The 24396-nt window shown below is 48.7% G+C and overlaps 3 protein-coding genes and 1 long non-coding RNA gene across 7 annotated transcripts; 2 read left to right on the top strand and 2 right to left on the bottom strand.

The window, feature by feature from the left end:
- Positions 1–20: 20 nt before the first annotated feature.
- Positions 21–10293, bottom strand: LOC129599011 (uncharacterized). Of its 2 annotated transcripts, XM_055497131.1 has the most exons (7): positions 9638–10293; positions 9104–9561; positions 1995–2159; positions 1602–1816; positions 1368–1452; positions 1092–1141; positions 21–950 (listed from the first exon to the last, which is right to left on the bottom strand). In XM_055497131.1, exons 2-7 carry the CDS (start codon positions 9129–9131, stop codon positions 756–758), a joined length of 738 nt encoding a protein of 245 aa, XP_055353106.1. In that variant the 5' UTR covers positions 9132–9561; positions 9638–10293; the 3' UTR covers positions 21–755. The 2 variants fall into 2 exon arrangements, with proteins under 2 accessions (XP_055353106.1, XP_055353105.1); XM_055497130.1 differs by lacking the exons at positions 9104–9561; positions 9638–10293 and adding an exon at positions 2499–2935.
- LOC129599009 (sodium/potassium-transporting ATPase subunit alpha-B-like) lies at positions 4097–14614 on the top strand. 2 transcript variants are annotated; one of them, XM_055497125.1, is made up of 22 exons: positions 4097–4672; positions 6086–6672; positions 7434–7964; positions 8690–8844; positions 8904–9062; positions 9121–9180; positions 9242–9341; positions 9406–9476; positions 9539–9571; positions 9632–9880; positions 9942–10295; positions 10455–10484; positions 10540–10741; positions 10798–11447; positions 11506–11821; positions 11878–11979; positions 12035–12189; positions 12248–12514; positions 12896–12991; positions 13526–13560; positions 13624–13725; positions 14049–14614. In XM_055497125.1, the coding sequence occupies exons 2-22, from the start codon at positions 6102–6104 to the stop codon at positions 14167–14169; spliced, it is 4359 nt and encodes a 1452-aa protein (XP_055353100.1). In that variant the 5' UTR covers positions 4097–4672; positions 6086–6101; the 3' UTR covers positions 14170–14614. The 2 variants fall into 2 exon arrangements, with proteins under 2 accessions (XP_055353100.1, XP_055353101.1); XM_055497126.1 differs by lacking the exon at positions 4097–4672 and adding an exon at positions 5463–5481 and having other exon boundaries at positions 6090–6672.
- Positions 14020–18710, bottom strand: LOC129599012 (uncharacterized). The gene is made up of 2 exons (XR_008691850.1): positions 18184–18710; positions 14020–14309 (listed from the first exon to the last, which is right to left on the bottom strand). It is a non-coding gene; the product is annotated as an uncharacterized LOC129599012 (long non-coding RNA).
- Positions 16912–22491, top strand: LOC129599010 (fibulin-1-like). 2 transcript variants are annotated; one of them, XM_055497128.1, is made up of 9 exons: positions 16912–17170; positions 17621–17748; positions 19236–19512; positions 20419–20577; positions 21111–21302; positions 21466–21621; positions 21682–21847; positions 21948–22019; positions 22090–22491. In XM_055497128.1, the coding sequence occupies exons 2-8, from the start codon at positions 17692–17694 to the stop codon at positions 21973–21975; spliced, it is 1035 nt and encodes a 344-aa protein (XP_055353103.1). In that variant the 5' UTR covers positions 16912–17170; positions 17621–17691; the 3' UTR covers positions 21976–22019; positions 22090–22491. The 2 variants fall into 2 exon arrangements, with proteins under 2 accessions (XP_055353103.1, XP_055353104.1); XM_055497129.1 differs by lacking the exons at positions 16912–17170; positions 17621–17748 and adding an exon at positions 18933–19110.
- The last annotated feature ends 1905 nt before the right edge of the window (positions 22492–24396 follow it).

Below are 24396 nucleotides of genomic sequence, written 5' to 3'. Positions count from 1 at the left end.
TACTCGGGTTCTCTGCGCATTTTTCTTCCTTAGCGATGACCTTGAACCTGCGGCCAGCACAATACTTCCAAAAAAATAAAATAAAATGCAACAAGAAGCATGTGCTTTTCTTGCTGGCCCAGAAAATAGAAACTTATATCCCGGAAAAAATGCAATTCCGTACATAAGCCATTTTGTACAATAAAATGATAAAAAAGACCCCGTACATTTGTTCATCGGCATACAGGTCATACGTATACGCGTCGGCAACACTCGACAAAAGGTTATAATACAGAGTACAAACAAGAATCGCCAATTTAGTAAATAACATTATCTCTCAGCCACGGACTACATCGTGCATGGATGGCAAACACCCGCAGGCCCCGCCTTGTCTCGTCGTGATGACCTTTGTAAACACGGGTATCTGCAGCTGGCAGTACTGCTTCGTTACTGGATCGGCCGATGGACATCCGGATCGTGCAGCGTATCTCTGGACCCGGCGGCGCAGAGTCCCGTGACCGGCCGGTATTCCATTCCAGCGACACCGCAAAGGTCATCCGGGATAACTACAGACCCGCTGTGCCGATCGGCCAGTTGTCAGCCTGTCGCTGCGGCACTGCATTGACTTCCGACTAACAAGCGTGGACCGGAAGCAGGTTCTTTCAGCGTCCATTTTGCAGTGTAGCGAGCAGCTATCCCAGCGGCAATTAAGGCAGTCCACCGGCAAAGGGAAGCAGTGCATTACTTAACCGCTGCGGTACGGTGCAGCTGGGTAATTAATCGGTGGGCTTCAGCTCCGTCTTGTACTTCTTCAGGCCGGTGTCGGGATCCTCCTCCTCGTCCCATGTCCGTCCCGACGCGCCGGAAGTCGCGCCGCTCTTGTCGTCCTCGTTCTCCTCTTCCTCCGGCTCCTTCTTCTTCCGCAAGAACATGTACCACACCACGAACGCCATCAGCGCCAAGAATAGCACCTGGTGCACACAAATCATGTACCGACATTACTTAGTAGCACTGCGCATATTTGAACCGTACAAACTCCTGCCGGCGGATAAGCAGTCGCTGCTCGCGCTAACGTGCCCACCGCTACGGCAGTGTAACACAAAGACACTCACCGCGCCCACGGCAATCCCGATAATCGCTCCCAAACCCAGTCCGTCCTCGCCTGCCGAAAATCAACAACTTCCTTAGACGAAAGTGACCTTTATTACCTCGGGATGTATGTTCTATTTGGCGTCGTAAGAAACGTAATTATCTGTGACCTTTGCACAAATACTACGGTTAAAGAAAACCGTTAAATTAATAATTGATTATTTAATTATGTTGCATTGTCGAAACCTTTCTTGGATTTTTTATTGCAGCACAGTAGCCGCAAACAGTCTCGTACGTGCCTTTATTTAGTCTGTCGTTGACGTTGTTTAGCGAATTCGTTCCCAGCGTGGCCGTTTCCGGGTCCTCGCCGTCTTTCCAGTTGGTCTGCACATATCCAAATTAATTATTTCTATGCTTTCCAGCTTGTTTTTAAATGTTGATTTATTTGCGCATTATTTTGAGAGCACTGACAAATTCGTCCTTATACTAGAAGAAGCCATGTAATGTACTGCAGTCTGCAGGCGTTGGCTGACCTTCATGCAGGGTACAACCATGACCTCGTCCCAGATCTCGCCGTTGCAGGTGTCGGTGGCGCAGACGCAGCGCCGGTCGATGCCGCGCAGGCCGGCGTCCTTCTCGGAGCGCGGGATCATCTCGCAGATCATCTTGACGCCGGCCGCGACCGCCTTGGACCACAGCCGCTGGTTCTGCTCGCTGTCGTTCCCGCACTGCCGCCCCATCACCGGCGCTATACAGACAGATAAAATACATTTAAACTGTAGTAAATTAGTCTACTGTTTAATTGTAGTAAATCGTTAAAGAAGCTGAATAAATTGCATCTTAATTAAGTAGACAGAAGCGGACAATTAAGCACTCCGATATTGCCTGTTGGATCGCGACAGTAGCTTGTTAACTAGGTTGCTTACCGACTTGGTTGTTCTTGGCGGGCACGTGGCGCAGTCCGACGCCGATCTGGCAGACCTTGCTCGAAGCCGGGCACTCCTGCACCTTGCCACTTCCGGCGCCCTGACACTGGTTGGCATCGTCGCCGAACTTGCACGAGTAGCACTTCAGTCCCCCGACGCACATTGCTGCAAATTAGACAATGCACAAGTAAGGCCACCCTTTCAATCATTAACGGTTAGCTCGCCAGTTATATTAATAGAACTGTTGCAGGTTACTAAGAATTTTACACGAAATACTACAGCTTACGGTTAGTAGTGAAATGTCGATTAGGTATGTTAGACGAGTTAGCCGACTTATGGCTCATTAAATCCACAGGTATTTTAAGGAATAAGTATTGTCACTCTATGGCCAAAGTTATATATACATATACAATAAAATCGTGATTTACGGAGATGGTGTCTTTTTTTGCGGAATCATAACTAGTTCTCGAAAAGTGCCATTTCCCTTACGAGTTGTGAACGTACCATTAAGTAAACAGACAAAGGCGCAGCTGACAATGGAGGGCTTGGCAAGAGCAATCAGCATAATGGGTTGGATTTGTTTAGTTGATTCAACCCAGTCCAGTCGGTAAAACAAGCGAAGCGGACAGGTTTATAAGAAAATCAACAATCAAACTGTATCCCTCGGCATTAATCCTTAAAATCTTGACTGGCAAAAGTCAGCTCGCCAAACATACGCGGAAATGCGTGGTTAACTGCGCATACTGACATCCGGTGGGAAAACGGCATCGCTACCATTTTTTATGTACCAATAAGTTACGTAAAGACAATCAGCATTTTAATTCTTATTATTCTCGCACCTCTCCTGTTATTATGTTACACAACGCTTTCACATTCAGCTCCAGTAAAGGCCTAAGTACTGTACTTTCAAAAGCACTTGCTGCTCTTAAATGTGATACAGCGAGAAAGTGACCTTTAAAGCCGTAATTTATAGGAAAAATACGGCAAATGTTGCGAGTGTTGCAATGGTAACCGGTATACTGATGAGCTGCAACAGCTGATCGATTTTATTTAATTAAAATTAATAACCTACAACAAGAACCATAAAACAATAAGTATGTAAACAACAACAACAAATGCTGGTCGTGTAGAATCGTGCAGTACACTCACATACTCGCGGCATAAGATGCTTGAAAGTACGTACGCGCATACTGTACGAGTATAGTGATGTTAGTAGCAGAACAGTTTGATTTATACATAAGAATAATTATTATCATTTTAATTTATTTATAACCATTTGCCAGAGCCATCGAGATGGAACAGCTGTTGTAAAGTGTAGTGCACTGCGTACAGTACAGTAAATGGGTACAGCACTGGCAGTCTGGCACGGCAAATTGTAACGTGCTCACTTCGTGGGACAAGTTGTACAGTGTTGCGCCGGACAGCACGCCATGACAATCATGGTGACGTGCTAACCTGGCAATATATATCTGTAGAGAGGTTATTTTTTTATGAATGAGTCAATTAACCAGCACGATATTTATAAACAGACATGTACCGGACCCGAGAACAGGCCCAGCACATACTTTCTGCTGTGGAGAAGAAGGTGCAGGTTGTAAAAAGTTAGTACTCGTATTTTTACTAAATTGCTAATTCTCGGCGGCCTTCATGCAGGCTGGGCAGAGCAGTGGTTTAGTGGTAATTTAGGGTCGGCAATGACCGGTAAATTTCAGTCAGCATTTAAACATTACTTCGTTTTGCGGCATTTTTCATTAAATAGGATTTTCATGCTGCCTGCTGTATCTGTACTTCAACGTTTCGTTTTGTACCTGCAGGTAGAACACGCAGCCGAACTGCGCAATGGATTGCACGGTGTCGACACGAGCAGGCATCGTGTTTTAATTTTAACCACTCGTATACAACACCACGCATAGCGTTTATTTTATGGAATTACTCGTATTAACTTTACACGAATCAATTCGCCTCAGAGTTATAAACAGCGTTCATAATAGCTCTGGCGTTGTCATGTACCTTCCAGCACCGCACAGAAACAATTGTATACAGTACATAGATGCGTATAGTGCGGCAATATAAGTAACGTAAGTATAACATTTATTTATGACGGTCACCTGTGCAGACGTCTAGTTTACTGTAACCGCATTTCCCGCCTGCATACTGTGCTGCCATGCAAGAAAATAATAATTGATTATTGTCGACTGTGTCCCGTGGGCACAAATACAGCCTTCACAAATAAATTGTTGTTGGCGTTCTTTTTCCGTCTGTTCAATGTCATTTGCTGCGTTTTTCACTGGCATGAATCGTGCATTATTTTCCAACCGATGCAGCTAAACAACAGAGATGTAACAGCCGACATCGGGATGCTCCTATTCTTATACTGCAGAGCACACGTGTTTACATAACGAAGGAAATCTTTTATATGTATATTTATTATATGCACTTCGTCTCATTGATTGACCGTTCCTCCGTGATTAATCCGTGCAGTGACCGGCAATGAATTAATTTCGGTACATTTCGGTGCCCAGTATTTCTGCGCAACTTGGGATGCGTTGCGCCCCTTTCGCTGCAGCGGAAGGAAACTAAGGATCCCCTGCGTCCAGCGTCAGGCCAGTGCCGGGCCGTTGCGGCCGCTGACGATCACTGCGAGGACACGCAAACTGCTCTTAACATATATACACACGGTAAGGTCCCGCCTTCCCCGACATTTTGCTCATTACATTGATCGGTTCACCCCTCAGCGTGGCCGTTTCGTATGCCATGTTTTTGTTTTTGAATGCCGGCTCAACAACAATGCAGTCGTTCAGCGCTGCTGTGTTTTCATAACAGCTAGACTACTGCATTAATTTTTACAATAGCCTACGCACAAGACACCCCGTCTTGATATTATTTATTTTCCTAAACGCATAATATTATTGCAGTCTTGTATATATCTGTACATAATACGAGATCCTCGCATAAGTAAAGTGTAAACTGTTTGTCGCTTACAGTATCCACAAACAGGGGGGATACTATTGCGGTGATTATTATGTACTGTATGAGTGTACATGTCTATTACTGTATTACTTTATTATCTTCGAGTAGCTACATGCATTAATAAATTGTCCAAAAAAGAAGAGTGAAATTTGCTCCGTGCTTTTTTTGCACCGGAAATGACTGAGCGAGATTAAAAAATGTGAAGCAATACATAATCAGGAGGAGGTGAATATATAGGTGCAAAATAATGCCGTATTTTGGCGTAGTGCGGAGTCACGGTAGGGCAGCGGGGCGGGGCCAGCTGGGGAATTAAAGGGCAGTTTGGTGAAATCCCTAGAAGACCGAGAACATACCTACACAGCGCCGTAACGATGAGATAATTGAGTACTTCTGCTTAATAACGGGGCGAGTACTGCACAATACGAAAATTCGTTGGTTTTAATGGAATTCTGCTTGTCACCGCCGATCGTGCCTGCTAGCGATATGCGGAAAAGTCCTCAACAAACAAAACGATGATGTACGTTGTTCAACGTTGTTTACCTTACTCAGCACAAGCCTCCACGGCTAATTACGCGCTGCTAATTGGCCGTGTTAAGTAAGCATCCAGCGGAATGTGCGTATACTGCAATACTGGACACCGGATGCGTATATATATGCACTGGCTAATAAATATTTCATTAAACCGCGAAAATTGTACTTAATTATGTATTTGCTTCCGTCTTCGCAAGTAATTATAATATCGCAACTAGCCCAAGTTATGGATAGACGCACATATGGATATGTGGGACTTAAAATAAATGCTTGCTAAATAATAATAAGTAATAAATACTTGCTCGGAAATAATCCAAACAGCAGTATTACAGGAATTATTTTTCTGATGTTAAGTTGTAGACTAAGGCATTTGCATTGCGAACACTCAGACCAATGCTGTATACATCAGCAGTTGCTACAAACGTTATAAGGCGGAAGCTACAGCTTTGCATAGCGTAGTAATCGGAGTCGTAGTCGGTGTTAGTACTGTATTGTACTCGTACGTACATGTATTATTTATCAACCGGAAGTCAAATACATAAGGTGTAGAAGAAAAACACACTGTGGCAATGTATTTTGCTCTCTATCAGGTAGAAACAGTTAAGAATGGACAGAAACCGGAGTGACCGGAGGCCCGACTACGAGGGCGACGGCGAGCGGTACCAGTCCGAGGGACCGACTTACACCGTGGTCGGCACGACCCTCCCCGCGGCCCGCCACCGTCCTCCTGTGGAAGAATCTCCAGTACACGCGGGAGACCATTATTCCCGGGACCACCAGCCATCCCGACCTTCTCTCAACGCTCCCAACGCCAACTTCCGGTCAGCGGCGACCGGCTTAACCAACCGGCCGCTCTTCTCCGACAACGATCAGCCTCCTCGCTTCCGCGCACCCACACCCCCTCCGGAAGCGCCAGCAGCTAACTCAGGGCGGGCTCCACTGCATGACCCGCCCCCTCCGCCCGCCGCCGCCACTCACTTCAGTCTGGACGATGAAGCGGAAGGCAGGGAATCCGACGACGCAGAGACTGCAGAGGACGACCGTTTCCCCGACGCGCCATCATCGCCGCCGCCGTACAGTCAGGATGACGCGCATTTCGGGGCGGTGGACTTCACGCACGGACTGGTGCCGCCGGCAGCGCACGTCCTCTACGGCGACAGGAGGCATTCCAGTCCCGGTGAGTACTGTATTGTACATGTGCACAGTGCACGCAAACTGCAGCAGTATCCAAAACAACCAACACAGTTTGCATGATTTTCTTCATATTATATATTATATGTACCGACAGATACGTATCCTGCCGTTTGCTTGCTGTATTTTTAATTATAAAAATATCCATAATAGTGCGAGGTTACCAACTATACGAGTATCAATTCAGAACGTTTCTTTGTATGCTTTTAAGCTTTAAATGTGAATTAGTAGATTTTTAACCCTGATTTATAGAGATCCACATGCACTACGTATCTGTACAAATTAAAAATTGATTATGTAGTACACTGGTACTAATTATGGCCAAATTCAGAAAATTTTGGTACACTAAGACGCTTTCTATATGATTTACTTTAACTTTAATAACAAATAGCGGTTCGTTATCATTTATCGTAAAATTATGAATCTGCCCGCAAATCCATTCACATACAGTAATCAGCCAGCTTGGCGGGCTTTTTCCGTATTCACACAGCGACCAATGAGAGGACAGAGCGGGAGGAGCTACACAGCTAGCAGTGCTTTCCGTTGGCCGTTGGCCAGCGACCTGTCTGTGCAAAATGCTGCATCATCACTGATTCACTGGTCTTGCAGACGGCCAGACGCTGAGCTGATTACTTGCAGCAGAATACTTACTCGCCTGCAGTGTTTTTAATTTTTAATTTTGCCTGCTGGATGATAAAAGAATGACAGCCCTGTTTTTATTGAACGCTGTCTTTTAATTGCATGCAGCCAGCCATTTCAAAGGCCTGCAGCGCCCAGCTGAAGCCCGTCCCGAGCAGATCCAGAGTTCCGACGACGAGCCCGTGCCCCCCCACCGCGAGGGCGCCTCCGCCCCTACCCCCGTCCCTGCCCCTCGCGTCCTGAGCCCCTCCCGGCGCGCGCCCCCCGCCAGCTGCACCATCGCCTGCCAGGTGGAGGAGGACGAGCTGCTCTCCAAGACCATCTCCACGCAGGTCAACGAGAGCGACCTCCGCACGATGGACGGCAGGATGCCCCCGCGCAGCGCCTCGCACGCGCGCTTCAAGCTGGACAACGAGGACACGGTGAGCAACGACACGGAGAAGGACGACACGGTCAGCCAGCACCTGCACGTGCAAACCAACCCGCTGCGCAACACGCCCTCCTGCCAGCAGCTGCACGGCATCCTGCGCAAGACGCCCAGCGCCAAGTTCGGCAGCCAGTCCACCTTCCCCGTCAACGACACGCTCTCCACTTCCAACTTCTCCCTCAATGACACGCGCCACAGCCAGGACAATCTCCGTAAGTCCACACCAGACCATTGTATTTTTATTCTTTTTTATTTATTATTCTTATTTCGTCATTATTTATCTGTTACTATGTAATATTTCATCGTTATTATCATTTATTTATTTTTTCTGAGTAGACTTTTCCATTATTATGATGATAATTTCCACCTTCGATTTACGGCGCATTTTTGAACCCGTCGTGAAGACATATCGGTTGGTTTTGCATCATTCTGTTTTCCACATGACGCATTTACTTATAAATAATACTTATTTATAGTTAAAATTTTTTGCAATTTTTTGTTATTGACTACAAGTAGTGCAGACAAAACCATTGCTTCGCAAAGAAAATCAAAAAGGGAAGGAACGGGAATTTCTACAAAAGTTGTAAGATAAATTTATGTTACGTTGCCAGAACGGGCGGTTGCAACTGCGTTAAGCGCCGGAAGTCCCTGGATTTTCTTCATTTATAATTTTCGGCTTCGAGATTTTGATGAAAGTTAAATTACGTTAGGCAGGAAAGTGATTTGCACAGGGATACAGGCCAGTGCTAAGGAAAACATTTATGGGCTTTAGAAGAAAACCTATGCGCCTCCTTCGCAATCGAACATTGCGAGAGTGCGTTACGATAGAAGACGTAGAGTAGTGGCTCAAGTGCGAGTGCTGATACAGTAGGCTCTGCTCGTCAGTATCTGATTTATAACAATTTTCGCGCGTGTTTTAATTATCCCGTTTGCACAGGCAAATCGAGCGCCTTCTCCAGCCAGTCGGACACCGCGAACGGCAACGGGAAGAACGGGAAGCACAAGGGCAGTCGGCTGGCGCTGTTCCACCTGGGCGCCAAGGATCACGATGACCACGACCATTCGGACGCGGGATCCGTCCACGGCGGCATGGTCAGTCAATTCAAGACGACCGCCAGTTCCTCGTTGACGTGTCTGTGTGTGTGTTGCAGCCGTCGGTGAAGCACGCCTCCTTCGCGCAGCTGCCGGCGGACACGACGGGCGAGGGCCCGCCCAAGGAGGCCTGGTGGCGGCGCTGCCTGCCCTGCAAGTCCAAGAAGAACCTGCCGCGCTCCTTCACCATGGACGACCTCAAGAAGGACCTCACCATGGTACATTCGATCAATTACATGCTGTCATCGCCTTCATTTACCTGATATTCGATTGCAGGACGAGCACATGCTGCCGCTAGATGACCTCTTCGCCAAGCTGGACGTCAATCCGCAGACGGTACGGTGTCATCGTCTTTGTTCCTTTCCAAGTTGCAACGGGGTGACGATGACCATTGCAGGGTGTATCGGAAGAGGAGGCCGCCAAGCGTCTGCAGCGCGACGGCAAGAACATGCTCACGCCGCCCAAACAGGTCCCGGAAATCGTCAAAATCCTTCGCGGTACGTCCGCCACGTTTTCTTTTCTTCAACAATGCAGTAAACGTTGTCGGTTGTCTTTACACAGAATTCGTCGGGGGATTCTCGCCCTTGCTGGAGATCGGCGCCGCCCTCTCCTTCATCGCCTTCGGGATCCAGGTACGCTCTGCAATTCCCGCACTGCTTGCCATTTATGCAGGGTTGACCTGTCTTTCTCCTAGGTGGGCACTTCGGATGACGCGCCCTACGATAACGTAAGTTCCGTTGACATTTCTGCATGACTGTAACGCTTTATATTCGGTGATTGGCGGCAGTTGTACCTGGGCATCGTGCTGATCTGCGTGGTGCTGATCACGGGCGGCTTCCTGTACTACCAGAACGCCAAGTCCGAGGCCATCATGGAGGGCTTCAAGAAGATGATGCCGCAGAGCGCCAACGTGCTGCGCAACGGGAAGATCAAGGAGATCTCCGCCGACAACGTGGTCTTAGGCGACATCGTCGAGGTCAAGGCCGGCGACCGCATCCCGGCCGACATCCGCATCCTGGAGTGCAAGACCCTCAAGGTGGGTGGCGCATCAGACTAGCTGTTATGGGGCGATGAATATTCCTCTCGGTCTCTGGCAGGTGGACAACTCGTCGCTGACCGGGGAGTCGGAGCCGCAGTCGCGCAGTCCCGAGGGCAGCGACAACCCGCTGGAGTCCAAGAACCTGATCTTCTACACCAGCAACGCCGTGGAGGGCTTCGGCCGCGGCGTGGTGATCAAGCGCGGCGACAACACGGTGATGGGCCGCATCGCCAAGCTGACCACGCGGCTGGACACCTCCGAGACGACCATCGCGCGCGAGATGCGCCACTTCGTCACGCTCATCTGCATCCTGGCCGTTACCATGGGCGTCCTCTGCATCGTCATCGCGCTGGCCCTCGGCTACGACGGCTTCTACGCCATCATCCTCGCCATCGGCCTCGTCGTCGCCAACGTACGTCCTAAGTATACAAAATAAAATTGACATTTTCATAAAATACCCTATTTTAATTAAACTTAAATCGAAAAAATATCGTAGTGTCCTTTAATATTTATTAATAAATAGGATAATATCGGTAAATGGAATATGTGATTAAATAGTCGTGCCTTGTAGGTTCCGGAAGGCATCATGATCACGGTTACGGTAAGAGCGCAGTTGTTTGTATTGCGGCAAATTCGTTGAAGTGGCTGTCGTGCAGGTAATGTTGACGCTGACGGCGAAGCGCATGGCGAAGAAGAACTGCCTGATCAAGAATTTAGAAGCGGTGGAGACGCTGGGCGCCTGCTCGGTGATCTGCTCGGACAAGACGGGCACGCTGACGCAGAACCGCATGACGGTGGCGCACGCCTGGGTGGACGAGCAGATCGTGGCCACCGACACGGCCACCGAGTCGCTGGCCGGTGCGTTGGTGCCTTCCCATCTGTCTTTGTTGAAGGAAACAGTGTGTTCGTTGCAGGGAAGGAGCTGCCGGACACTACCACCTGCAAGGCGCTGCTGAACGTGGCCATCCTGTGCAACCGCGCCGCCTTCAAGGACGACCAGGGCGACAAGCCGGTGTACGCGCGCGAGTGCAAGGGCGACGCCTCCGAGACGGCGCTGCTCAAGTTCACCGAGATCCTCACCGGCGACGTCATGGCCGAGCGCGCCAAGCACAAGGCCGTGGCCGAGATCCCCTTCAACTCCACCACCAAGTTCCAGGTCTCCGTCCACGAGATGCACGTCGACGGCCGGCTGCGCTACCTCGTGGCCATGAAGGGGGCGCCGGAGCGCATCTGGGACCGCTGCTCCTCCATCGGCGTCAACAACAAGGACATCCCCAAGAACCGCGCCTGGACCGACAAGTTCAACGACGCCTACCTGGACCTGGGCAGTCGCGGGGAGCGCGTGCTGGGCTTCTGCGATCTGCTGCTGCCGGAGGACGAGTTCCCTCAAGGCACCAAGTTCGACACGGAGAAGCCCAACTTCCCCATGGAGGGCATGCGCTTCGTCGGCCTCATCTCGCTGATCGACCCCCCGCGGGCGGCGGTGCCGGACGCCGTGGCCAAGTGCCGCAGCGCCGGCGTGCAGGTCATCATGGTCACGGGCGACCACCCGGTCACCGCCAAGGTCCGTCGTTGATACTCCCTTCTTTTTTCTGTTGTTTAATCGGTGTGGGTGTTGACAGGCGATCGCGCGCAGCGTGGGGATAATCAGCGAAGGCATGGAGACGGCGGAGGACGTGGCGCACCGGCTGGGGATTGAGGTGAGCGAGGTGGAGCCGGCCGACGCCAAGGCCATCGTGGTGCACGGCGGGGAACTGCGCGAGATGAAGGACGAGGACATCGACAGCATCCTCATGAACCACGCCGAGATCGTCTTCGCGCGCACCTCGCCGCAGCAGAAGCTCATCATCGTCGAGGCCTGTCAGCGCGCCGGCGCCGTCGTGGCCGTCACCGGCGACGGCGTCAACGATTCGCCGGCTCTTAAGAAGGCCAACATCGGTAAGCACTGACTGACCGTCCCAATGAACGCATCCACAATCAATTGCGAATGCTAGGCATCGCCATGGGCATCACCGGAAGTGACGTCAGCAAGCAGGCGGCGGACATTGTGCTGCTGGACGACAACTTTGCCTCCATCATCATCGGCATCGAAGAAGGTAGCGTTGCATCCTTCTGTCGAAGTGAACAGCTTGTGACGTGACTGGTTCATAGGGCGGTTGATCTTCGACAACCTGAAGAAGACCATCTGCTACACGCTCATGTCCAACATCCCCGAGATCGCGCCCGTCGTCATCTACTTCTTTGCCCGCGTTCCTCTCGGTTTGACCACCATTCCCATGTTGCTGGTGTGTCTGGGCACCGACATGGTAAGTCTCTTGACCGTCTCCTTGATCGAATGACTCAGCAGCGTGTTTTGATCGCCAGTTGCCGTCCATCTCGATGGCGCACGAGAGCGCCGAGGCGGACATCATGAAGCTGCCGCCGCGGTCGCCCGACGAGCGGCTGGTCAGCTTCCAGCTGCTGCACTGCTGCTACATGCAGGCCGGGATGATCTGCGCCGTGGGGGCCTTCTTCACCTACTTCGTCGTGCTCGGCGAGATGGGCTTCCGGCCCTACGATGTGGTGGGGGTGCGCGACTACTGGGAGAACCCCGCCCTCAGCGACGTGGCCGATTCCTACGGACAAGAGTGGGTCAGTACCGCCACAAATCGGCACTTGAACCAAACCGATTTTTTTTTCAACAAAATTAGCCCGGGAAATTGAAAATAATAATAATAAATAAATAAAGAATAATAATAATAAGAATAATAAAAAAGAATGAATAATAATAAATAAATAATAGTAATAATAAATAACTAGGTTAATTAAACAAAGTGATGAAATTATCCCCGTTAAATGAAATTAGTAATAAAATTAACCCGGTTAAATAAATAGAACTGATCCGGTTAATTACGATGAATTTATCCCGGTTGAATAAAACCAATAAGAAATAAAATAAAATGATAAAATTATGACCTGGTATATTAAAATGAAAAGTTAATAATAATAATAATCAAATGAATTCTTCGACAGACATACCCGCAACGCATGCTGCTGCAGCGCACGGTGGACGCCGCCTTCTTCGCCTCCATCGTCGTCTTCCAGTGGGTGGACCTCATTTGCCGCAAGGTCAGTCCAGCACGTTTTTACCGGTTAGCAATAGCACTATCCTGCCGTGGGATGGCGTGTCTTTAAAATTTTATTACCTATAAGAAATTACGCAAATTGAAAATATCATTGATGCAAGAGAAACGTTTGAAAGTGTCTTAGAAAAATATCTCAATTAAAAAAGCGAAAAATCTTCAGAAAAAGTTTTTAATTTAACAAAATGTACAAGAAAAATGGTAAAGTATGCCATAAAAATTCCTCGACTGAAAAAGTTGAAAAACTGTTTAGGAAGAATTACGTGAATTATGCAATATTTATGGTAGACAAAATTTAAAAAAATATCTTGAAAATACCTCGGTGTTTTAAAATATTATTCAACAATCAGCATTAACGCAAGAAAATGTTAAAAGTATGTATCATAAAATTAGGTAGATTAATCAAAATAGTCGTACGGAAAATTATTTAAATCTACCAAGCAGGTGCAAAGAATACACTTGAAAAATGCCGGAAAAACATTGAATTTAAAATTGTTGTTCAAAAAATGTGCCTTCGTAGGTGCGTCGCAAGTCTGTCCTGCAGAAGCCGATGACGTAAGCAGGTTGCATGGCTTCCCTGTGTGTGCGTGCTAATGAAACGCTAATTGATCATCACAGGAACTGGTTCATGAACTTGTCGCTGGTCTTCGAGACGGCCGTGACCATCTTCTGCATCTACGTGCCCTACCTCAACTACGCGCTCTCCCTCTACACCATCAGGTGCGTTACTGCCCCCGTCTTGCTTCACTCAAACGCAGATACATTTCACATTAATTTTTACATTTTTTATTTTATTCATTTCATTTTTTTAATAATTGTTTCATGATCATGCCCATTTGGAATAATAATTTTATTTTTAGAGGGAAGAACTGAATAAAATAAATGTCGATGGAATTCAAGGCAGTATTCCATTCAGTTTCGTTGGTTATAAAAGAATCCTGTATTCGACAAATACATGTTCAAAATGCGTTTTTTTAAATGTTGTTTATCTGCGAAAGCAGTTGCATTTGACTGACCTTGGCCGGCATCCTTGTTGCATGCAGGTTCGTGTGGTGGCTGCCGATGATCCCGTTCGCGTTGTTCTTCTTCGTCTTCGACGAGCTGCGTCGCTTCATCATCCGCCGCTTCCCCGACGGCTGGATGGAGCGCAACTTCTACATGTAGCCGCCACGCCGCACCGGACCGGACAGAAGGGCCGTAATTGTCGCCCGCCCGCGGACGCCGCTGCCTGCACATGTAGCCGCTGCGTCGCTTGACTCGCCCGACAACTCGCTAGTCCCCGCCAATTCTTTCTTCGTCCCCTACTGTACATACAACATCACTCACTAGTGACAGTAGTGATCGAAAAGCGTTGATTATATTTATGACGTTCCCGATATCCGTAATTTTATTTTATTTATTTAAAGCCGTTTTATTTTATTATAAGTATTACCAGAGTTTATAATATAGATATGTAACATTATGTATCGCTGTACGTCTTCCTGTATTCATGATTACCAGTGTACAGTACAAGGATTATTGTCAGTGTGGAATGTACAATATGTGGGTGGTGGTTTCAACACATAATAGCTACATGATGCAACGAAGCCCAGTAAATTACAAGTTATGACTTCGCGGGTCGGAACTAACTACTCGCATTCTGTGCTTCGCTCCGGGAACAACTTATTATTTCCTTGAACACTGACAGCTGCAAATAACGTCCTTACATTTATTTATCCGATCAAAACCCTTTGTGAGACTGAAAGTCAAATATATGAATAATATTATATATAATAAGAATAATATTTTATATAATAAGAATAATATTATATATAATAAGAATAATATTATATTTAATATTATTTTTTTATTTATTCAAGTAAAAGTTATTTATTGATTTATACTTTATTTATCCAAATAAATTTTCCCCTAAAAATAACACTTCAACACCAACATATCCTGACTGCTACCGGTATCTGTACAATTACTTGTCAGCTTCAGCAGCATTCGGGATTAATATAAGTACTCTACTACTGTGTATCTTAATGAAAATATTCAAATAAAAACAGCTTTTATTGCGATATTCTGGTAAAACGTAGTCTGCCATCCGCTTCATAATATAATTTATTCGACGGTGGACGCAGGTGACGTCTTTTACCAGCTTGCCCCGTAATTCACGAGTTGTGCCAAACTGCATTCGAAGGCGCGCCACGCCCCCGCCCCCCATAGCGTGCTACGTACATTTGGCATGGCGGATGCTTAGCGATCTGAATAATTATTATTAAACTACCCATATAAATTATAAAATATCCACGTTTCGCCGTTATAATTGTTATAAATGCTGCGAGGAGAAAATTGGTCGTTGTGGTAGACGATGGGCAGCGCACTAGCGGCAATCGTTCACAGTGCCGCTTTGCGCTGTAATTATTCGTGCTATCTGTAGCTTTACGATAGAAATTATGGGATTTATAAAAAAAAACAGACAATTAATTGGGCAGACATACAGGAATATAACGGACCGGAAGTGGGCAAGCGACAAACTGTGGAGCGGCGAGTTAAGTGGCCAGAAATATAGGGAAACCTGGAGAAGAGCCGTCGTGGTCATCATCATTCATCACGCGCGGACTGCGTAGTGTCCCGATTATTCAGAGAATAATCGTAATACTGTGTATGTGGGGATGAATGTTAAAGTAATGAAGAGTGATGTCTGGCGCATGTTTACGTGAGCCCGCAGTACACTGATTGAGCAGACCGGCATTGTTGCCGCGTTAAGCTGGCTGAGCCGGAGCGTAGCGGCGAATGCGATTACGCGGTGGTGTTGCGTCGCCTGTATGTACCGATAGCTGCATGCCGAGCGGTGGCAGTCGGGAGCTGGTTGGCGCGGGCCCATTGTTAGTGGCTACTTAGCTGCTGAGAGCAATGGCAAATAAACTAACTGACAATTAAGTAAGCAGCGATTGGCAATTAATTGCCGGTTGGCCGGGTGAAGTTAGGCGTGCGGTGTGGTGATCTTATAGGCGTGTGCGCGGTAATGGCATCTTAACTGGACTAGCTGCTTACATTAGCTGATCGGCTTGACTGGGATCAGATAGCGGCACACTGGCACAGGCCACAAGGCAATTGCGCCACAAGCGCATGCAAGCACCGGCGTCGCCTCTCCTCACGCACACGTAACTGCAGTATGTACTTAGGCTCCGCGGGACAAGGTCACGAATTACTAGAGACGCCAAGCGCTGGCTGGCCCGCTCGGCCGGCCGGCCGGCAGCGCTCACAAGTCGGCGGCTGCCGGTTGGCATGGCGGATCCGGAGCGAGCGGCCGCTGCATGTCTGCCGGTTGCAGCGACCCGTGCCGGCCCCGGCCCGGGCCCGGCACGCTCCGCCGGAAGACGGTCGTGGCAGCGCCCGCGTGTCTCGCGGCCGTGCGCCACATCTTGGCCGACGGTTGCTTCTCCTGGCCGCCGGCCCGGCACGGCCTGACCGCGGCGGCCGCCGGCGTATGCATTCAACGCCAACTTAACCCCACCCACGCGCAACGACCAGTTAACGAGCTGCCTCAGCTGGAACAATTGAAAAATTACGGCGAGTCAATTTATGAAAAGTACGTTATTAATATGCGACTTGGCCTTGTCTGGCAGCGTCGCCAGCGGCTAGTCCGAGCCACGCCGGACGCCCTAGCTGCACCGGCCGGACACCCCGCCTAGTTCACTACGCGCGGCGGCGCCGGCTGGATGGCCCCGCCCCCACCGGCACCGGCCGGACGCGGCGCCGTACGTGCGCCGCGACCGTCCATTGGTCCATTGGTCCATTGGTCGGCCGCGGCAGCGTCCAGCGCGGCCGCTAGACACAAGCGCCGCCCCACTGGCTAATCCAATGCCGTGCTCCATAAAATCCCCCGGCTCTTTCCGCTCATTCACCAGTCGACGCCGAGCCGAGCAGCTTCCTCCGTATCACGACACGGACATATAACTACTCATTTGATTATTATCAGCCTCATCACCATCACATTAATCACACCGGCATTAGTTGGACTCCAGTCTCGCCACTACAGATATTCACCGTTGGGCACTGAGCGGTCATCCCGTTGGGAGCTACTCCTCTTCCCTTCACGACTCCCCTGACTGCCGCTTGTCCCGGCCCGGAGAGCGGAGCCGCCGTGTGTGTGTGTTGGTTGTTTATTGTCGGTTGCGTAAGTGGGAGAGAGAATCGAATCGGGGTTAAGTTGAGCTTGAGCGGGGCCAGATTGGTTTACCGGCTATATTATAATATTATTGTTTTGCCGGCGTCTTACGCCGGTCTCGATATTCAGCGGAGATTAGCCGTAATCTCGAGTGGCCGCACTTGAAGCCGTTGTATAATAAACAGCGGGCAGAGAGAGCTGCAGCCGCCTGTTGACGCAACAATCCCCGCTGTATCTGTAAGCGCCGGCTAATTCTCCGCTGCCAGTTAACTGCATTAATTCTGCCAGTCAACTGACCCGGTCCAACTGGTCCCGCCAGGAGTCAGCCCAGTTGCCGTTATCCTAATTAATCGCCTTGTACATTGGCGATTGAGATTTCTCGCTAATTAACCGCTAACGACCCCATCGCGTCTGCGGTGTCATCCTCATCTGACCGGCTTCTTCTCTGCTTGTCTGCAGGTCAGCCCGCAGCCGCTCTAGTCATTCCCCCCGATCCGATCCGATCCGATCCGCCAGCGCCGTACCTCACCATGTCCACGCTGTCCCGCGTCCTCCTCCCCCTCTTCCTCCTCGCCGTCTGCCACCAGGTACACTACAGTGTATTGTGTAGCGATAAAATACGAAGTAAAAAAAGCAACCTTGTCATAACGGTAAATAATTTCTTGCCAGAGACGCTCGGCGCCCTTGCATTCCCACGCATTGTCAGTGCTGGGAATGCACTGTGCATACACGCTCTTCCATTCCGTCTAACGTAATTGAAGCACGCTGCACTTGCAGTGCGGTCTGTTTTGGTGTCAAGTTAAATTTCGAGGGATTTTGCGAAAGGGAAACTTTAGCCAGAGATCTGAGTGAGAAGAGCAGTTATTAATTACGCTGATCAGGGTAGTAAGTTTTTCCTCTTTTGAACTGTAATTCTAAAGTATTCTGTCAACTGAGTTACTGGATTCCGATAGTAGTGTAGGTTTCTGAAGTGTTTAGTCTAACCGCAGAGAGTCTGAGCTGCTTAAAAGTAGGAAGCGTACCAGAGAAGGTCACCGTGTGCTGGGCAGTATAGAGGCCATCCCTCCGGGAAATGGCCGCGCATTAGACATCGCGCATTGTCAGATGAAGGCAGGAATGCCGAGAGGAATGCCACAGATGCATTTCCTGCTCCGACGACTGCACGAATACAGTATCCGAGTGTTGATGTATCGGATGGAAGTCATGGAACGCATATACAGATACATACGACAGGCCAGACATTCGCTGCAACGTGCAGCACGCATAGTCGCCAGCAACGTCAGCGAATTCCGCGAAGGTCAGCGCAGCGTCGTCGATTACGGCGCAGGTAGCTTTGGTCAGTGCAGCTGTGTGGAGGAACATACTGGTAAATGTTTATGATTAACTGCGGCGAGATAAGCAATCAGATTAGCGCGTCGCTAAATTCCCTGATCTCTTATAAATCGTGATGAGGATAATTTCTTCCTTAGTTCGTGTATACGTACAATAAAACGTCAACATGAAATCTTTAGCGAAGGCAAAATTACTGTAATAATAGTTGTTGTTGTTGTTGTTGTTGATAGGATTTTACAGCGTAGTCCTTGAATGTGGTACTGTAATAATACAGCGTACTGTATTACAGCGTAGTACTGTAATAATAGTGCGGCGTACTCGGTGTCCCTGTAATTGTCGACGGCGTAGCGCCTAGCAACGCCGCTCGGAAGCCAGAAATACTGCACTGTCACTCAACACGAGTCCCTTCGCCGAGATGCAGACTGCATCAGTGTGCCAGTCTCTCCTGCAGTGTGTTAGCTCGCTGGCGCAGTGTCGTTTCAGAATAAGTAAAAGTCTGTCAAGTCAGAGGCTTCTCACATGCTGTACTGAAAAGGAAAACCGGCTGGTATTAAAATTTTATATTAATCGTGTCTGCGGGAATTTGTATAAAATGCATTCACTGAAGACCATGCTTGGTGAGGGAGACGCAGTCGTAACTGGTCCCGTCGGGACATGGTCATTTGCCTGTGCGGGTTGAACTGGACATACCGTGTATAATGCGTATTGCCAATTGATGGTAATGTCTGTGTATTGCTTGCAGTCGGTGCAGGGCGCGAATCTGCTGAACGCGCTGGGCGCGAAGGAGTCCTTTTTGCTGCGACTACTGCACGGGCCGTCGTGGGCGGCGCTGTCGCACCTGCAGTCGATGCGCATGAACTTTGTGGGCTTCCAGTGCGACAAGACGGAGGACTGCATCACCGGCGAGTGCGTGGAGGACGTCAAGGGCGTCAAGCGCTGCGTCTGCGCCGCCGACGAGATCGACCATCCGGTGGCCATGATCCGCGGCGTGCAGTTTGAATGGAAGATCTGCTTGAAGTGTAAGTCAGTCGCTTGTATGTGTCTTATTAACGGGCAGTCAGCATCACAGTCCCATTAACGTCCACACGGCAGTCGACGCTACTGTATTGTACATGCAGTCAGCCCATTCAATTATTATGTTATATGTACAATTAAAACAATCAGCTGTTGAATTGCCGCTGATTGTTGACCATGCTGGCCTAAACCAATAACACAACATTATACAGTACATAATCGATACAGTGTCTTGTATAAACAACCGTACAGATACAGACCGAGCAGATATAGCTGCTCCACAACAAACTTGACATTCACTGGCTTCCTTCCTCGCCTACACGGCACTACATGTACGCTTCCGCCTGTGCAAACCAGTGGTGTCTTCTGGCTGTTTGATGATTGTGTTATGCATTAATATTGCTGATGATGATGACGAGCAGGCAGTTGACAAGCGCATTCAGGCCTCTGTTCAATATTTGCCCAGGCCAGATTACACCGCGTAACACCCGGCCAGTGCAGCGGCAGGACAGAAGTTAACAGCGAGGATGCATCATTATATTATTCTTATGACGTTGTGTTAGTCAAGGCGGTGTTGATTAGCAGTTAATGCCGCAGCGTAAGATCAACATGTTTGTCGCCTCCATTAGCTGCATTCAGGCCGTGTTGACGGTTGCGTCATCTGCGCCTAGTTCGGCTTTCAATCGGCGCCAAAGAAATCCTTCGGACACCGGCATTGTCCGGCTGCATACAGCCAGTGCCGGCGATGACCTTGCCGGCACCGGCACCGGCAGCAGCAGCGGCGGATTAATTGCACTGCAGCCTAGCCTAATTGGCAGTGCGACGTTAACGTTGTTACTGCGCATTAAGATGTGTGGCCAATGCCAGCCGTTACTCGTTAGTAAAGCGTGCTTGTGTATCTGTAATTGCAGTGCGGTCGCACGGGCAGAAGTGTCTGGTGGACAAGCAGTGCAGCGAGCGCATGCCCAACAGCTTCTGCGAGGGCGTCTCGGCGGTGTCGCCCGGGGAGTGCGTCTGCGACGACCACTTCAAGCCCATCAACATCAGCGGACTCCTCGCCTGCAAACCCGGTACGTAAGGAGAATAATTCAATTAACGCTGGCCTTTAGTCTGCATGCACATATACCTACCGCTACTTTACACCATCTGTTACGCACAACAATGCGGCGCAGTTCCGCTTACCGACTGCTCAGCGCCGGCATTGTCCCGGCTGTTTAATGTCGAGCAGTGCTCGAGCGGCGCTACCGTCTCCGGCTCCTTCTTGACTTGAAGGCTCACTAGTCAATCCGAAGGAGACCGTCAGCGACACAATCGCCGCTCGGCGTTTCGGCGTTTCTGCGTTTCTGCGTTGGCCCCGGTAGCAGCCGCAGTCAGTTGGTGCTGGCCGCAGTTTACAGTTTACAACCGGCTTCGCCTTCCGCTCCCACTGCTGCATTTTGCCAGTTTAATTGCCTTGCGTAAAAATGATTCAATTGTAATATGCCGCTGAGAATCCAAGTTTCTGTTGCCTTATTAATCAGCCTGCTGAGCATAATTAGCCGCGTGACCCTGGCAATGGCTTCTAATAATTACTGGTCGGTTCACGTGATGGTGTTGGATGCAGATCGCATCGGCGGCCAGTGCATCACCAACGAGGACTGCAGCGCCATCAAGATGCTGTCGGACAACGGCCGCGAGCTGAACATGTCCGACATCACCAGCGTCTGCACGCGCCAGGACAACGCAACCGAGACGTCGCAGCGCTGCTCCTGCCCGCCCGGCTTCAAGATCCTCGCCGACGGATCCGCCTGCCAAGGTATGTACATACTATGTATATACACCGCTTCCGCATGCTTTCAACAAACGCTGCACCGGCATTGTCCCGCTGCCGACATATATATGTGTGGCAATGCCCGGAGCAATGACTCTCGCGTCCACTTCCGCCATAGACTACATAGTGAAGACGCTTTGTTTGGCAGACATCAACGAGTGCGCCAGCCAGTTCCCCGACGGCCCCTGCACCGCCGACGGCCGCGACAACCCCGCCGTCCTGTGCGTCAACCGGCCCGGGTCCTACGAGTGCAAGTGCCAGTACAAGTTCGGCATTGACAACGGCAACGGCGACAAAGGCATCTGTACGTGGCCTGATTATTAGTCGATTAATACCGTTAAGATAAGCAGACGTACATGTGCAGGCTGCGAAGCCGGACACTTCCCCTGCCGGTCGGGCTCGCGCTGCTTCAAGCTGGACGAGTTCTGCAACGGCGTGCCCGACTGCCTGGACGACTGCAGCGACGAGAAGATGTACTTCTGCAACTTCAACGACGTCTACCCCGCGCCCGACTACCGCCTCTATCCCCAGTAAGCAATCACTTCCGCTGCACTTCCGGTCGGCGTTATTTTCACACGGACAGTCTGTGCTGGGGAAACGTATCTTAATGCGGTGTCTGGTGTGTTGCAGATGTCTTCCGGAGTCGTTAGTGTCGTAAGGGCAGTGACAAGCCGGGATAGGACAGGATGGGACGCTGCAAGGGTAACCCAGGCTCCTTTTACACCTTCTACAACGCAATAATTATTTTATACACTGACGGCGTTATTTGCAGGTTGTTGATGTTTTGTATGCATGAGCGGCACACGACGGATGATAATATTAGTTGCGTTGGAATGAATTCAAGGCGATGTTGCATGTTGCAGATAGAGACGGATTAGCACGTGCCTACGGGCCACTGCTAGCGCTGCTGTTAATGTTGCTGTACAATTTACTCTAATTATACACACACCATTGATTATCCCTTTGTTTAGCCCTAATTATACAAATGCTGATGATTGTTTCCGTGTCTTGATGCTCTTCCTCTGATGTTTCTTTGCTCGGGTCCACTGGAGCACTGGTCTGCGTGGACAGGACTGGACTGACTTAATTGTGCCGTTGCATTTTGGGGTTTCTGGCTTATGCTTCCGCTCGCACAGAACGGTGTCTGCGTGGCATTCACAAATTAATAAAACAATCATTTGTACCGAGATCTCCGTGATGACATAATTTTATTAATTAACAGTTACACACCAATTTTACCAATACATAAATGCAGTACGAATACTTGCCGATCCTTGTACAAGCATGCTGCGGCGCAGTTGTTTATGGAATAAAACCCCAAAAAATAATTACTGAAATTCATTTGTTAAGAAACGACACTATAATATAACACCTTTTAGGAAATTCAACCTGGTATACATAGAAAGGTGCGCTGTAAGTACTTCCGGGAAGTGACCCGGTACAAGGCACCAGATTCGTGTACGTGCACGAAACCTTTCACTTTTGCACACTTTCAGACCCTTTCTTGCACTGTAACATTATGGCATGTGTAGCCAAATGATCAAATGATTTAAATGTACCTATACTGGCGCGGAAATCGTCTGTGCTCGCAAACTGTATTTTATTTTTGAAAGACATGTAAGATTTCGAAAAGAAGTTGGAAACCTGGTTCGGTGCAAAACCAGTCTTCATTCTAATGTGTGTTTTTATGCAAAATCGGATGACAGTCGGCCAATAACCAGCCTTTTAGTACGAGTACTACTGAATGCGCTTAAACTTTTTGGAATTTTCTTGCAGCCGAAACTCCCGAACCCGGAAGTTGCGCGCACAAACGGTTTTCGCGCCTATGTACGAGTATACAAATCACGTGGCTACAGAATGTCATAAAACGATGCAAGGACGTGTTTTGAAGTGCGCAAAAGTGAAGCTTTTCGTGCATGCACACGAATTCGGTACCATGTACCGGGCCGTGCAATTCCCTAATATTGACTTCAAGTACGAGTACGATACGTGAATTTGATCACTTTATGTAGTTTAAATCCGCGCAGGTGTACTGTATTTGCATGGATACTGGCATAATAATTATTACTAAACCCATCGATCTCATGTTGTACAATACAGTCCCGTTTCGAGATAGGTTAATTGGGACCAATTCTTCATTTGACTGTTTTTATTGAGCGATGCTCGCCAATGTATATAAGGCGAATAAAGAAAAAAATAAACATTAGTTTAGTAATATTAGGAGGATGCCGAATAAAACGTAAATAATTTATTAGTATGAGTACATGTACGTCTCGTAACCGTACGTACCATACAGAGTACTTTACTTACTGGTTTAATAGTCGAAGTTGTGGATGCTATAATATTTCCGTGCTGTTCTGCGAGATTGTTGCATAATAAGTACTGTTCTGTTCGTGTTCGGGACCGTCGCGCGACCCTTGTGCGTTTTACAATACAATACCCGTCCTAATAGTTTTACCGCCCATTTTCTCTGAGCAGACCATTCATCTCTCGCCGTAGAATTTGCCACCCAGCGATTTAGGTCGTTTTTTGGTTGTTCATTACTTGATTTCGTGGACACATTGTGATACAGCTATTGTACAAGCTGTACTAACAACGAAACACGAACACTGTCGCGTGAAAGTGCAAGCTGCACGGTGACCTTTCCTTACTTAATCCATACTGTTCAGTTTGCGCTTTTCCGATCAATTCTGGCTGAATTGATACGTGTTAAATAAAGATACTGTATATAAGTGATGTGTGCGTTGTATACGGCAGTCTACTAGTGAAGTGCGTACACTTCCCATAATTTAAAACAGATTACTGTTCCCGTAATTGCGCGTATTAATACAGTACGATAACGATAATAAAGTACAGATATAGCGTGTATACACTGCAATTATGCGAGAAAATCGCTTTGCTGTAATTATTTGTATATCGTGTACAGTACTGCAATCCTTAGTGTGTTCTCTTTGCAGTTACTAAGAAACAGCGACAACAGCAGAGCAGGTACTGCTACATAGTACTAAACAATAAACATACAGTGGAACCTCCCGACCCTGAACACCCTCGGTACGCAGTTTCTTGTTCAGGGTTCGGA

The sequence above is a fragment of the Paramacrobiotus metropolitanus genome, unplaced genomic scaffold (assembly GCF_019649055.1).
Source record: "Paramacrobiotus metropolitanus isolate TYO unplaced genomic scaffold, Prichtersi_v1.0 Parri_scaffold0000134, whole genome shotgun sequence".
Taxonomy (NCBI): domain Eukaryota; kingdom Metazoa; phylum Tardigrada; class Eutardigrada; order Parachela; family Macrobiotidae; genus Paramacrobiotus; species Paramacrobiotus metropolitanus.
Note: the sequence above shows the minus strand (reverse complement) of the source record. Positions and strands in the feature narration are given on the sequence as shown.

What these genes read in the sequence shown, in the direction of transcription:
- LOC129599010 (XM_055497128.1), top strand. Translation starts at nt 17,692, where the DNA reads ATGTCCACGCTGTCCCGCGTCCTCCTCCCCCTCTTCCTCCTCGCCGTC. An exon ending in TCCTCGCCGTCTGCCACCAG is followed by an intron (nt 17,749 to 19,235) that starts GTACACTACAGT and finishes TATTGCTTGCAG; the next exon opens with TCGGTGCAGGGCGCGAATCT. An exon ending in ACTCCTCGCCTGCAAACCCG is followed by an intron (nt 20,578 to 21,110) that starts GTACGTAAGGAG and finishes TGTTGGATGCAG; the next exon opens with ATCGCATCGGCGGCCAGTGC.
- LOC129599009 (XM_055497125.1), top strand. Translation starts at nt 6,102, where the DNA reads ATGGACAGAAACCGGAGTGACCGGAGGCCCGACTACGAGGGCGACGGC. An exon ending in TGGACGTCAATCCGCAGACG is followed by an intron (nt 9,181 to 9,241) that starts GTACGGTGTCAT and finishes TGACCATTGCAG; the next exon opens with GGTGTATCGGAAGAGGAGGC. An exon ending in TGGAGTGCAAGACCCTCAAG is followed by an intron (nt 9,881 to 9,941) that starts GTGGGTGGCGCA and finishes GGTCTCTGGCAG; the next exon opens with GTGGACAACTCGTCGCTGAC.
- LOC129599011 (XM_055497130.1), bottom strand. Translation starts at nt 2,559, where the DNA reads ATGCTGATTGCTCTTGCCAAGCCCTCCATTGTCAGCTGCGCCTTTGTC. An exon ending in CGCCAAGAACAACCAAGTCG is followed by an intron (nt 1,817 to 1,994) that starts GTAAGCAACCTA and finishes CTGTCTGTATAG; the next exon opens with CGCCGGTGATGGGGCGGCAG. An exon ending in CAACGACAGACTAAATAAAG is followed by an intron (nt 1,142 to 1,367) that starts GCACGTACGAGA and finishes GATTTTCGGCAG; the next exon opens with GCGAGGACGGACTGGGTTTG.